General features: G+C 39.8%; 1 protein-coding gene across 1 annotated transcript in view; it reads right to left on the bottom strand.

Moving 5' to 3' along the window:
• LOC111562817 (protein kinase C epsilon type-like) overlaps window positions 1-15,373 on the bottom strand; it is a 106,889-nt gene that overhangs the window by 49,530 nt on the left and 41,986 nt on the right. The window contains exons 3-10 of the mRNA XM_023261554.3: window positions 6,954-7,122; window positions 5,621-5,655; window positions 5,423-5,511; window positions 4,494-4,626; window positions 3,445-3,587; window positions 2,269-2,365; window positions 1,038-1,315; window positions 733-906 (exon numbers count right to left, since the gene is read on the bottom strand). Coding sequence (XP_023117322.2) covers window positions 733-906; window positions 1,038-1,315; window positions 2,269-2,365; window positions 3,445-3,587; window positions 4,494-4,626; window positions 5,423-5,511; window positions 5,621-5,655; window positions 6,954-7,122 — 1,118 coding nt within the window. The remainder of the gene's footprint in view (window positions 1-732; window positions 907-1,037; window positions 1,316-2,268; window positions 2,366-3,444; window positions 3,588-4,493; window positions 4,627-5,422; window positions 5,512-5,620; window positions 5,656-6,953; window positions 7,123-15,373) is intronic.

The raw sequence follows: 15,373 nt of genomic DNA, 5'->3' as shown, positions 1-15,373 counted from the left end.
ATTAAAAAACTAGACAGATTTTGTTGAAATATCATGATTTTAAGCTTAAATTTGGTGAATCTGATAAAAGTAGTTTAGGGACCGTAGGAAAGCTGAAACTTTATTGGCTGTTTGAATAGTGTCTGGGTAAAACAAAAGGTGTACTTTGAAATTTCCAGTTATTCATGACGTTTATAAAAAGATAATTCCTTAAATGTGAACATTTTCAGAATACACTAAAACAAAGGAAAAATTTGGTTGTAGTTATTTATAGGTTATTATGCTGTGATTTTACTGGTCTGGTCCACTTGAGATCAAACTGGGCTGAATGTGGCCCTTGAACTAAAATGAGTTTGAGACCCCTGCTATAAAATGAACTAAAGTTTTGAAAAAAAAAACTGTAGAGAAAGTCTATGAGAACAGTGTGATTCTGATTTTCCTCTGACAGACACAGAAAAACTCTTCTATTAGTTGAAATATTGCTTCTATAATAATACTATTTATTTTGTTGTTGTTTTTTTGTCTCTGTACACTCAAACCAGTTTTTAAAGTCTCCTCAGAGCTTGAAATTCCTGCCAAACATAATTCTGTATATGTTTATTTTAAGAGATAGACATTTTTTCCCAGACTTTCCCAGGATGTTTTATGTGTGTGACCCATCAGCTTCTCAACTGGAAGGTATGGATTCAAGCTCAGTCTGATGCCGCCCCCTAGAGGTGTAAAATGTGCCTGCATGTGTGTGTTTGTTCCTACTTTAGTCTGGAAGCAGCAGAAGAGCTGCGTCAGGTAGGGATGTCTCCGGGCCAGAGCGAGGATCCGTTTCTCGGTCAGGGTGCAGTCCACGTCGTCGTCCTGCAGGATCACATCCTTCTTCAGGACCTTGACGGCGTAAACCTCGTCGGTGCCTTTCAGCTCCGCCAGCATCACCTGGATACGAGATACACAACGTGAGAAACAAGAAATGTGAAGGCAGGGAGGACATTTTCCACTGATTCATCGTGGTCACTTGTTTTTTCAACTCTCACAAAAATCAAAAGTCCAAGCTACATTACACTCACCTTTCCAAAGCTTCCTTTCCCCAGAACTTTGATGAACAGGAAGTCGTGCAGGTTCATCCTCTTGGCCTCTGGGACGCTCTGACTTTTCACCTCTCCGTTCGCCTGGCCTCCTTCGGCCTTCACGCCGACGCTCTTCCCATCGCTGCCGCCGCCTCCTGTGTGGGTGTCGCTCGTTACCGTGGCAACGGATGAGGGGGAAGACAGCGGGTGTGTTTTGTGCTCCTCACCGCGGTGGTCGAACGACAGAGCCTTCCGGATGTTCTCCAGCTCTTTCACGTCTGCGCAGAAACACAAGGAGGATGAGCTGCAGTTTGCTTTGGTTTATTAGTTTAGAGGTGTCAAACATGAGGCCCGTGGGCCAAAACCAGCCCACCAGAGGGTCCGATCCGGCCCACGGGACGACTTCGTAAAGTGTAAAAATTACAGAGAAGACATTAACTGCAAATTGTAAATTTGTAAAACTATAAATTTAAAATAATTTCTAGACCATGACAAGTTGTTTTGATCATAAAGTAAAATACTAGATTGTTCTTTTGTCATTTTGTGTCTCATTTTTGTAATATTTTGTCCTGTTTTTGTAATTTTTTTGTCTGACTTTTGCCGTTTGTCTCATGTTTTGTCTTTTTGTTTCTCGCTTTTGTCATTTTTTTATCTTGTTTGTGTCGTTTGTGTAATTTTTGCCTCATTTTTGTCATTTGTCCATTGTTTTGTCGCGTTGTAATTTTTTTGGTCTAATTTTTTGTTTTGTTTTGCGTCATTTGTCTCATTTTTTGTCATTTTGTGTCTCGTTTGTCATTTTGCATCTCATTTTTTGTAATATTTTGTCTTGTTTTTGTTGTTTTTTTTGTCCGACTTTTGTTATTTTGATCAGTAAGTAAAATATTCTATCATTCAGTTCCAGATACCTGTGACTAAATGATTTGTGTCGTTGTAGAAACACTGTAAGTTGTAATGTGTAAATGATAAACTGAGGCATAATATTGCAGAAATTGAACTTATTTCATATTGTTCATAATGTTTTTTAAAAAGATAATTCATTAAATGTCAGCATTTTCAGAATGTGCTTTTTTGCACTAAAACAAAGGAAAAATGTGGAGTTGTGGTAATTTATAGGTTATTATGCTGTGATTTTACACTTGAGATCAAACTGAGCTGAATGTGGCCCCTGAGCTATAATGAGTTTGACACCCCTGGTTTAGAGTTTCAGTATAAAACTCAAATCTTTGCCTACCCTGATCACACGGGGACGTCGGGGCCGACTTTGAGCGATCGTCCTCCGTCTGAGGAATCCCTGATAACGGCTGCTGAGGATCCTGAGGCTGAGGAAGCTGTAAACAAAAGCAATATTTCAGACAGAATTGCAAAAAATATCAACAGAGAGCACAGACGTCCGTTAGCTTTAGTTCTCGCGGAAACATAAAAAACTCCCTAAGCGAAGTCTTGGTGGGAAAAGTTCAATTTAAATTTGATTTTACTGGTTTAGTTTAATCCTCTGAACCCCATGCCGGGGTTTTTATTTCATTTTTAACCACCGTGGGCTCATTTTTATCACAACATAAAGTCCTGCATCTCAATGGAAACAGCACAAAAGTGAGTAGCAGAAGAGAGAATTAAAGAATTTCTCCTTTGTAGTATAATTAAGCATAATGTCATGAATTCCTTCGGTTATTTAGAGAAAACAAACAAAAAAAACACTGCATTTTGTGCAGTATGAAATTGCTATAACACAATAAACCATAAAAAAAACAAAATCGGAATTCCTTTTTCTACTTATTGTATGAAAATGTAAAAAATCTGAAATCAATATGAACAATATTTTTCCAGTTGATGACATTTTTACTATTTACATTAAAAAAAACTTTCCATATTTTTCTAAGCAGTTTAGTCAAAAAGCCTACAAATTTTTAGTTAGTTGCAGCTGAGTCACTAATAGCTTCATGATCGCAAAAAAAGGGGAGAATTTTTTGCTTTTTACATAATCTAGTTTGTGGAAATGGTTTATTTCTTGCAATTTTTAAATAAGACAGGTAGAATAAAGTGATATTGATAAAATGGCATGATTTGTAGTTAATATTTTGGTATTTTTTCACTGAAAGTAGGACATTATAGGTAAGTAGTGAACAGATCCTCAGAAAGTTGGAAATTTGTTGACTATTTCAATTTTTTCCTTTTCTTTAATGAAGGGTGTCATTTTGGCAATTTTTTTTTTAAAAGATAACTTGCCTTTAAAAGCCACTGGCAGATTTTGGAGTTCAGAGGTGCTTTATTTTTTCTATTGTGGAAGAAAAACTTCACAAACTCACTTTTCCCAGAAAGTAAAGTTATGCGAATGCTTCTTTACTTTCAAATATAAATGCAGATTCGTCAAAAGCCTCTTAAAGCAGCTCTTAGTCGGAGCTTTTCAAACCTTTTTCCGTCTCTGGGCGCTGTTGGAGATCTTGTCCGGTGTGACTCCAAGGTCGGAGAGGACTTTTGCGATTCCTCGGGCGTCGACGCCACAGTTCGGAGCTACGTTACTCTCACAGCGCCGGTGGACGTTTACTTTACACACTGAGACACGAACACAGAGATGAAGAAATTCAAACATGACACCAGAATGAGTTTATATGAATGAAGGAGGCTAAAGTAACATCTGCCAACCCTTGCTGTGCACCGTCTACCATTCAGTGGTGGCCGTCCTCTGTTTTTTGCTGTGGTCTGTTGGGGAGAAGGCGCCCATACAGCAGACAAAAATAGACTGAACAAGCTGATTAGGAAGGCCGGCTCAGTGGTCGGGGCTGAACAACAAATGGTCCAGCAGGTGGCAGAGGCCAGAACTCTGAACAAACTGGGTTCAATAATGACCAACCCTACACACCCACTCCATGTCCTGAAGGTGATCGACAGCAGCAACTTCAGTCAGACACTGATTGCACCAATGTGCAAATCTGAGAGGTACAGGGAGTCTTTTATACCAGCAGCTATAAGGTTTTACAATGCACAAAAATAACTTTGCATTTTTCTCTATCTATCCATCTATTTATCCATCCATCCATCTGTGAATCAATTGCTGCATTTGTCTTTTATGAATTAAAACATTATGTGCACCCGTGTCTGTCAATGGCTGCACAGTGAATTGGTGGTTAGCCCTTTCGTCTCACAGCTAGAAGCTCCCCGGTTCGCGTCCCAGCTTTCCCGGGATCTTTCTGCATGGAGTTTGCATGTTCTCCCTGTTCACGAGTGGGTTTTCTCTGGGTTCTCCAGCTTCCTCCCACAGACAAAGAACATGCTGAGGTTAATTGGTAACTCTAAACTGTCTGTAGGTGTGAATATGAGTGTGATTGTTTTGCTCTCTATGTAGCCCTGTGATAGACTGGTGACCTGTCCAGGTGTTCCCTGCTGAAGTCAGCTGGGATAGACTCCAGGCCAAATGAGGATTAAGCAGTGTAAAGTTAATGGATGGATGTGTGTCGGTACCTTTACACTGGAGTCCCTGTCGCAGCAGACCCCACAGCAGAGACCCACAGTGGTCGCAGAAGGTGAGAACTTTGAAGTTGTGGATGCTGAACTTGTGCGGGACGTTGACGCTGAACCTCTGAGAGCCGACTTGCTGTAAGAAGAACCGAAGGACAGTGAGACAAACCTGGCTCTATATCTTTTAGGCCTTTTATTGATAGTTGAGAGAGTAAGGGAATAGCACGGTCAAAAGCAAACAGGGAACGCTGCAACCACCCCAATTATAATTTCATTTTTTCCCTGCCAATTTACATCTATATGATTTTAGAAAAACGTTCACGTTCTTTTCTTGCAAATTTGTGAGTTTTCTCTCATAAGTAACCCAGTTTAACTTCAGAGATAACGCCTTTTTCCTGTAAATTTATGACAGAAATTTTGGAAATTAGCATTTTTTTAGCCACAATGACCTTAATATGCTGCTGTAGACTTGACTGTAAAATGTTTCTCATTATTTCAACTTAAAAGCTGCAAAAACATACACTACCCTTGTAAGTTTGGGGTCACTCAGACAATTTCATGTTTTCCATGAAAACTCCCACTTTTATTCATGTGCTAACATAACTGCACAAGGGTTTTTTAATCATCAGTGAGCCTTTAAACACCATTAGTTAACACAATGTAGCATTAGAACACAGGAGTGATGGTTGCTGGAAATGTTCCTCTGTACCTCTATGGAGATATTCCATTAAAAATCAGCTGTTTCCAACTACAATAGTCATTTACCACATTAACAATGTCTACACTGTATTTATCATTCATTTAATGTTATCTTCATTGAAAAAAAACAGTCTGTCTTTCAAAAACAAGGCATTTCTAAGTGACCCCAAACTTGTGAATCTGATGGAGTGTGTTCAGTTAAAGCATTAAAAACTGCAGCTGTAGGTCCGTACCTCCCCGACTGTGTCGTCCTGCTTCTTCATTCCTGCACATTTAGTGATAATCAGCTCATGGCAGCGTTTGTGGACCACACAGGTGCACACTACAGGAGGAACACACACAATAACAGAGCATGAATGTAGGTTTATAAGTGAAACAAGCTGCCTAAGTATTGATATGTATTGCTTACAAAGAAGAAAAAATCATCTTACCTTGACATTGGTAACCCTGCTTCCCTAAAACACCCCTAAAGAGAGACAGAGAAACCAAACTTTACTCTTTTTGTGCAAGAAGTGATGAAGTGAAAACAAAAGGCAGCTAAAAGCCAGTTTTTGTTTCATCCTCTATGTCTTTAATTTGATGTTCTTCAGTCTTATGAGCTCATTCTCGTGTACAACTATCAAACAACACCTGCCAACAAACCCACAAATCTAATAAAGAGGCACATTTTGTACAAGAGATAACAGCTGGTCCACGTAAAAGTTAAGAAATACAACAATCACTCTGTCGTATTTCTGCTGATTCACCAGAAACCGTGACCGCTGGGAGACTCGGACACTTTGTGATTGTGATTACACATCAAACGGAGCAGAAAGGCCTCACAGTTTCCATGTGAATGAAGCTAAACGCAGGTTTGTCGGGATGGAAACAAACACAGCTGGCTTTGTTTGTTACTCTCCACTTCACAGCATCCACAAGAGAGCAGGTCAGAGGGAGAAACTGGGTTAAACACATTTAAAAGCAGGAAAAAAAAGGTTAGTGTAAAAGCTGTGTTTACATGCAGCTGTTTGCTCAACTGTAAACACAGCTTTTACACTAACCTTTTTTTCATATTTTCAGAACACTGTCAGCCTTGATTGAATGTCTCACTCTACATCATATTATCAGGATCAGACTAATTCTTTGGACTGTTTTCCATCAGTCAGTTTGTCCTCTTGGTCAGCAGTAACAGCAGCTAAATATCTAGCTTCTACTGCTGAGAAAAAGATCACATTAGCATGGATTAGCAACCCTGTTACTGTGATTAGAGTAGGGTTAGCAAACAACACAGAAAACATGGAATAAAAATGCTACCATTGATGTGGAAGCTGAGCCAATCAAGCCTTTGATAGTTTATTACTTATTATTGATGAATACGGAGCAGAAAATTGTAAAAGAGATTTTTCAAAAATTGTGAAGCTCAAATGTCCTCAAACTCTGGAATGACCCTTATCTAGAAATGCTTAACTTTCAATATTTGACCAACTGCATTTTAATGAGCATCTATTAGCATTAATTCACTTCATGGATTTAGCTGCTGTGGGTAAAGTTTGGTTTTATACTTAATGAAAAAGGATAGCCCAACTGGAGGAGGGGATTTGTCAAATCTGGAGCAGAAAGGTGATGTTTAAAGGTCTGAATAGCACTAATCTACCACTAATAAAGCCATAAACATTACTATTAATCACCACCTCAAATTCCATGATCATAACAGCCCTGTTTCAGCATGCTTGTACGTATGCATGTGTTAACTGTTGTGCAGGTGTGATGCTGTGCGTTTCTCACCAGATGAAGTCCCTGCAGTGGGAGCAGTAGGTCGGCTGTCTCAGGTATGTGGCCATGAACTTGTGTCCGTTGACCTGGTGGACCCTCCGACGGACGGCGCCCTGACGCTTCCTGGGACGCATCCGCTGCCGAAACACCCGCTCTTCATTCTCGGTAGAGCTTGCAGCCGCTGCACAAAAACACACACAAGCAAAGCACACAAAAACTTAAATAATATCATACACATTAAGCATACAGCAACACAGGAGAGTGTGAAGATTGCAGCAAATGTATTTAAAGCATCTGTTCAGTAACAAAGTTCCAAAATAGCAATAATCTTTAAGACTTACCATTTAAGACCTACCATTGTGTACATCCGTCAGGACATAGCCTAACATTTTTACATACTGTAGTGCAATTTTTTGAGTATTTTTATTTGCTTTACATCAATATAACCCTTACACGGCAAGTTTTAATAACATGTATTGACTTACGTCTTAACTACTGCAATAAGTTCCTTAAAAGTGCAATAAACGTTAAAAAAAAGAAAATTGTTTTAGTTTTATCAATTATATTTCAAAAGACAGAAATTGCATAGCTGTATCCCCCAAATTCGTAGAAAAAAAAGTTGCACAATATGATCTCATTTATAAAGATTTTTGTTGTGTGCTTTATTGCGTATTTTTATAAACCCATCACTGCGATGAAAAAGCGCTCTGAGACCTGGTGAACATGTGAAATGTTAGTGGAACACTAACTCCCCAGATTTTATATGCAAAAAGAATGACTGATCTGTCTTATCTAGTTTCAAATCTACCACCAATCAAAAAATTAATATGCAATTGTAGCACCCACGCTACGCTGGGCTCTATAGGGTTAAAATACTGATAGCTATTCTTTAAAATGCACACTAATCCAGGCTTTCTAGTTAGTTTCATGATTTGCTGAGAATCAAACTCTGCACTAACAGCGAGCAGCCACTAGATGGCGTTGACACAGTGCAGCTGACAGTAACGAAGTGTTTGTGTATTCAGTGACAAATGAGCCACTCTGGTCTTTTCTTTTTTCCTCACAGTGAGTCCTGGTGTCTGCCTTTGTCTCCTCTGCCCTGCTTTGTCTCACTTTGTTTAATTACTGGAGTGTTTCCCAGCAGAGCAGCAGAGGTTTTAATTACTGTCCGACACTGTTAATTACACAAACACTACCTGAACTGAACAAGAGACAGCGAAAGGTCACTGTACAGTAATGTAAAGAAAGAACTACAGCAAGAAAGACAGTCTATCTGCATGTTGTAGCGTAAATAGCAGAAAATGAGCCTAGTAAGAGTTCACGTTCAAAATACTGAGTCAGATGTTTCATTTTGATGCTTTAATTAGTGGTCGGACACCTGCATCGTCTCTCTTTGTGTAGTTTGACTCAACAGATGCAGATTTTAGGTATTAGTCTGCCATTTCTGCTACATTTTTCACACCGCTTTCTCCTCCCCTTCTGCTGTCTTGTGTGTTAATGTTTTCAACATCTGTTTTGCAACAGGAAACAACAGCAACAACTTCCTTAAAATGGCAAAATTCTGTGGAAAATATTGATCATACAAAAAACTGTAAGGGCAAGAACAAAAACAATGCACGTCTCCGTGCATGCAGATGTTCCAGACAAGAAAGTTCTGTATCGCTTTTTTGCAGGGACACTGTCACTGCATCCTGGGCTTAGCTCCACCCACATCAATTGTGATTGGCTTAGAGAAATACAAGCAATCCAGAGCCATTTAGTCTTTCCAGCAGAATGATAATAAAGTTCAGCCAAACCATTCCTCAGCTTTGACACGTTATCTTAAAAAAAAGAAAAGAAAAATGTCGCATTTTCGCCATTTTTCAGAGCCAGAAACTGTCCTGACAATTGTTGAACTATTCATCTGTGATGCTCTGGTTTGAGATGGTAAAATTCCATCAAAAACACTTTATTCTGCACGTCTTATTTAAAAATTCACATAAAAACACCTTTCCTCTAACTAGATTCGATGAAAAATAAAATCGAGAAGCCACAAATGACTGTGATTAACATGAGAAAAATTCAGCTGGACTGCAAGAAATTCCATAAAAATAATCAATGAAGCTTGTGATATTAGACATTTGTTATATTGCACAAAGGACATTTGGGAGTTTAGTTTTTTATTTTTAGACATGACTGTGCTGCTTCAATAGAGGTGCATTTTTACAGTGAGTTAAAAGCACCCATCACTAGTTTCAACATCCTGTGATCTCCCAGAATTTGTCCTTATACAACCCCAGCCTTCCAGAACTAAACTAACGTGCTACGTCTCTTGAACCCATGCCCTAAACCCAACAGGAAGTCTGCCTTTTTAATTGTCAGATTTTTGGTGTTTTTGGTCATTTTTAGCAGTTAATTCCTCACAGGCAGTAACTCCAGAAGACTTCAAATTTGTACAGTGTATACAACGCGTCTTAAGGATGAAAACCTGTCAAAATCGTACATATCAGTCAAAGGGCGTGGCCATGACGGCCCCCTGAACTTTGATGCTTCGTCATGAAACAGGAAGTGCTGTTAAAGTCCCCTGTATGTGCTGCAATCTGCCTCACACTTTACATGATTGATCACAGTCCTGCCCTTATGACATCCATATCATAATATCCACTCACATTCATAGCGCCACCTGCTGGAGAGGAAATCACATGTTGTACACTTTGATGTAGTGCTGTTAGTTGGTTGCCCATATTCATGTTCGTTATTCTTTCATCCTCTTTACACTGGCTTCCACTTATTTTCTGCCTCTATGTTCAACATTGACACACTGGTTCTTGGTATGTTTTATCCTCTTTCTATTGGCTAGCAGTATGTTTCTGCCTATTTAAACTGACTCCAAGTATGTTTTCCTCTTGTTATATTGGCTCCAATTATGTTTCCGCCTCTGTACACTGGCTTCAATATGTATTTGGTTTCACATTCAGTATGTTTTGCATGCAGCTTTAGTTATCCCATCACTGAGGGCATTTAGAGAAAAAGCAATACATTAATCAGATTTAATTGATTTGCATTTTAAATATGGCTGACCCTGACTGGGCATCATGGTGCAAAAAGCATTAAGAGATCTCAGTCTCATCAACATCTGTGGCATGAGGACACCAAACATCATCTGTCTTTCAGTTTGGGCTTCGACGTCTCACATCATGTAAGAACACTTTTGTCAAAAAATGCAGTCAAATGGACAGACTAGTTTCACCACATTCTCCTAAAAAGATGAACTCTCAGCACAGCGACGCCTCGAGCATCATCAACTCCACTAAAGTTACATTTTTAGCTGCATCACTCTCTCAGCCTCAAGGACTCCTTGTACATTCCTTCCTCCCTGTCATGTTCTGCCTGTCCTCAGTTTTACTCTTTCAGTCCCTTTGCCATACGCCATCACCATCGCCTAGCAACTGACAGCTGCTGCCTAGCAACCGTGTTAGACTAGGCGTCTTATAATGGGGAGGGTTCGGGGACGTGGGGGTCTCTTAGATAGACGGAGTGCTCCTCTCAGATGTCCTCGTCTCAACTCCTAAATCTGAAGATGTAGAAAACTTGGCATTCACACTCTAGCAACGAGTGACATCACAAGCAAGGCACACCTTTACCTGTACTGACATGTATCACCGCGAAATAGGACGTAAAGGTTTAACATTGCATCGCTTTTCAGCAAATTAATGAAACTCTCACGTGTCCTGTAAATATGTTTTTCAGCTCAAAATACTACAAATGTGGTTCATTTATTTATGATTTCATGACTGATTCTTGGTTTTAGTTTTCTTCTAAATGGGCTGTTTCAGTGTCTATAGCTTTAAATATAGCAAAGCTGCTGCAGTCCCCGCCCCCTTCAGTAATAAGACTCTCTCTGCATCTGTGATTGACAGCGTGAAGCTAAACAGTTGATTGCACGGCAACCGACATACATGACATGACATGAGTGTTTGAGACCAAGACTTTCTCTTAACTTTATCCATCCATCCATCCATTATCTATACACCACTTAATCCTCACTAGGGTCGCGGGGGGGGCTGGAGTCTATCCCAGCTGACTCAGGTGAAGGCAGGGGACACCCTAGACAGGTCACCAGTCTGTCGCAGGGCTACATATATAGACAAACAATCACTCTCACATTCACACCTACGGGCAATTTAGAGTAATCAATTAACCTCAGCATATTTTTGGACTGTGGGAGGAAGCCGGAGTACCCGGAGAAAACCCACGCATGCACAGGGAGAACATGCAAACTCCATGCAGAAAGATCCCGGGAAAGCCGGGACGCGAACCAGTGATCTTCTCGCTGCAAGGCGAAAGTGCTAACCACTACGCCACTGTGCAGCCCCTAACTTTATCCAAAAGCTGTCATTTGGCATAGAAGTATCATAAAATCCTCTTCAACTCGTGTGTTTGGTGAGTTTGTAAGGCTACTTTGCCGTTATAAAATCAGTATTTTAATTGTGCAGGCTTGCAGTTTGCAACTGGCTCTGATGTGAGGGCTGGTTGGCATGTTGTATTGATGGGCTAAGCTGGGGATGTCTTGGTTCATTTGTTTTTCTGCCCCTGATCGCATCGGATTCATTCAGTATTAAAATCTGCCAGTACCTGATACCATTCTCCTCAATATTACACACTTCAAGTATTGTAAATCAGCTGTAGTACCTGGCTGTGCCACCAGGTGGAGCCTCTTACTGTAGCGACCAGAAGGGCCAGGCAGTAGCAGAGAGTATCATGGGGGTTTAGCTAGTAAAGGGGCACCATGACATAGTCTCCTGTGATGCTTAATGATCTTAATGACACACATGAGTTAACTCAAGCAGGAATCAACAAGAAAAACATCCCTATATACTGGAGGCATATGCAATAGCTGCGTTTATGGCCTGAATCTTATATCTGGGGCTTAAAACTGCAATACCAGCACAGGACCAGTGAGTAGTGTGGTCGATTTGTATTAGAAATGTAGAAACCTGTCAATGGTAGCTCCTGTAAGCTTTCTCCTCACCTTCCACTATCTACTCCACTACATGGAGCATGTTTTTCCACTGTATAGCAGAGTAGTACTGAGACAGCCAGATCATTATGTTCTACAGAATGGGCTTTCTAAGCAAGACTAGAATTAGCGCTGACATCCCCAGTCTTAGTTGTATGAAAGCTGTATGAAAAATGTAAGGCACAAGTCGAAACAGAGCTGCTACAAGTATTTTGCAGAAACAATGAACTTATGGTCTCGCCAGACATCAGAGCCATGACGTGAGATACACTTCCATAAGTGAGTCAAAACTGACCCATATAAGAATCAATGTGTTTTTATGCCATTTTTCTCATTTTGGTGAAGAATAATCATTTGTGTTATTGTTTCTATTATTTTGTCCACACAAGAATGATTTCATGTTTGAAATATGTTTGCTTTTCACTTTATAACAGATTTTGAACATTTTGATGATTGAAAAAGAAGAATATTACACAGCAATAGAAGAATGTCAGCATCCATTTTGTTGACATTTTTCCACTGTTTTCCTTTAACTGTTGCTGCGCTCTGCTCCTCCAAGCTTGTGCACTGCATCACCTCTTATATGATATTATCAGTGATAAAGAGGTTGAGGTAGTCATACAAATATTACACTTTCTTTAAAAGTATCAAAGGTAACTTAAAAATTGAAATGGAATGACATCAAGAACAAGTTTTTGAGGAATATCTGGAATATGAAATGATGAAAACTTTTCATTACAAAGATTACAAGAAAATGACCTCACTGGGTCATTTTTGACCCACTTCTGCACGCAAGGGTTAACGAAGATTTTCAGCAGAAAACTGCAAACAGTATTTTATCTGGATGATTATAAAGAGAGAACCAAAAGCAACATGGGCTACATGTGAGGAACACGGAGGAAAAAAAGCAGGACAGTGATTTTTGTAGTTAATTGATAAAAGGGGTGTGTTTTATAGGGAACTGATTGTGTTTCTTCTGTATTTTTTTTTAACATAACAACAGATAATGAGGTGAACAAGTGGTCCCGACTGACCATGCTATATTAACTGAGCAGTTTTTGGTCCATATTGCAATGCACAGTATACTGCAGAAAAACTAAATATCGCCAAGTCTCTTTGCTTCCAGTAACGTGCAGCCCTATTATAAATATTCCTGCTGCTTTTAGCGACAGGCAGCAGCTTATCATCCAGACCCGGTAACAACGGGGCTTTGTGTGGTTGGGGGTGTGCACTTGTGTGTATTAAAGCTAATAGGTTGATTGCAGCTCTCCAGGCCTGACAGTTCAGCCATGTGTTCTCTGCTACGCAAACACATTTAAGTAATGGCTGCAATTTCAGTGGCTCACCCAACATGTCGTGTGTCACTGCAGACAGAAAAAAAGCAGCAAAGAAACAGAGAGAAATATTTATGAATCAATTTATAGGAGAGAGGACAAAGAAAATCTCCAGCAGAACGTCCTAATGAGAGAGAGCTCCGCTGCTCTGTTCTCATCTCTCTCTCTCATTTTCAATGATGTAACCGGTCCATTAGTGAACACTCCACTTTATTAATCAATTTATCACCCACCACGCTGCCCTGCCCCGACCTCTGGATAACTCCCCCCCCGCCTCCTTCCGTTTCCACTCCGTCATGTCTCTCCAACATATAATCTGCTGCTCGCACACACACTGATGCAACGACATTTCTGCTGAAAAGAGATCATCTCTGGGGCGCAATATTGTCACTCACCAAGGTGGAAAGTCGCTCACGTCTGCTGGAGCGCACGAAACAGATTTGATGTTTTAGTCTGAAGTGGTTCAGGGTTTATTTTTGGAAGGACTGAGATTCTGCAGGATGAATGGCACTAAACGAGTCCAAATTTAAACGTCGTCACGTAAAGCATGAATGCATGCATTTTCCTGAATTATTGCCCTCTTATCAGCATTTTGTTCTATTTAATGATTAGTAAACAATCACAATATAGTGCAGGGGTGTCAAACATACGGCCCGCAGGCCAAAACCGGGTCGTCAGAGGGTCCAATCCAACCCGTGGGACGACTTTATGAAGTGTAAAAATTACAGAGAAGACATTAACTGCAAATGGTAAATTTGTAAAATTATAAATTTGAAATGATTTTCAGACCTTGAAATGTTGTTTTGGGCTGCACAGTGGCGTAGTGGTTAGCACTTTCGCCTTGCAGCAAGAAGGTCCCTGGTTCGCGTCCCGGCTTTCCCGGGATCTTTCTGCATGGAGTTTGCATGTTCTCCCTGTGCATGCGTGGGTTTTCTCCGGGTACTCCGGCTTCCTCCCACAGTCCAAAAATATGCTGAGGTTAATTGATTATTCTAAATTGCCCATAGGTGTGAATGTGAGAGTGATTGTTTGTCTTTGTATGTAGCCCTGTGACAGACTGGTGACCTGTCTAGGGTGTCCCCTGCCTTCACCTGAGTCAGCTGGGATAGACTCCAGCCCCCCCCCATGACCCTAATGAGGATTAAGCAGTGTATAGATAATGGATGGATGGATGGATGGAAATGTTGTTTTGATCACAAAGTAAAACACTAGATTGTTCTTGTGTCATTTTATGTCTCAGTTTTGTAATATTTTGTCTTTTTTTTTTGTTGTTTTTTTGTCTAACTTTTGTCATTTGTCACATGTTGTTGTTGTTTTGTTTCTGGTTTTTGTCATTTTGTGTTTTTCTTTATTTATTGTTTTGTGTATCGTTTGTGTTGTTTTGTGGTTTTTTTTGTCTTGCTTGTGTTATTTGTCTACTTTTTTGGCATTTTATTTCTCACTGTCATTTTTGGTCTCACTTGTGTAATTTTGTGTGTCATTTTTGTTGTTTGTCCATTTTGTTGTCTCTTTGTAACTTTTTCGGCTATTTTTTCAATCTCTGTTTTGTTTTGTGTTGTCTAATTTTTTGATGTTTTGTGTCTCATTTTTGTCATTTTGCATCTCATTTTCTGTAAAATTTTGTCTTGTTTTTTGTTGGGTTTTTTGATTTTTTTCTTGTTTTTGTCTCGTTTGTGTTTCCTTTTTGTCTCGCTTGTGCTGTTTGTCTACTTTTTTGTCATTTTGCTTCTTGCTTTTGTCATTTTTGGTCTTGTTTGTGCCTCTGCGCTGTTTTTCTTGTTTATACTTCAGTAAAACTGAGGCCACAATGAGTATAAATGTAACAGAAGCAAAAAAAGGGAGTGAATCTATGGTCTGTATGCACAGTGTAGAAGTACCGACAACATATGTTCAGTCGGTATGAATAACATGACAGGTTCGGTCTGTGCTAAAATGAGCAGTGTGATATAAAAGTTGTGACAGCTCAGTAATTAATAAACAGTTGTATCTGGACAGTTTTAGTCTGCACATAATGCAGAGAAATAAACTGACAGAGACCGTCGCTTTAAATCGACAGCTTCTGCGACGACTGCACGACTACTTCTGTGTGAGAAACCACA

This window comes from Amphiprion ocellaris, chromosome 16 (genome assembly GCF_022539595.1).
Source record: "Amphiprion ocellaris isolate individual 3 ecotype Okinawa chromosome 16, ASM2253959v1, whole genome shotgun sequence".
Taxonomy (NCBI): Eukaryota; Metazoa; Chordata; class Actinopteri; family Pomacentridae; genus Amphiprion; species Amphiprion ocellaris.
This window is presented reverse-complemented; position numbering and strand designations above follow the sequence as displayed.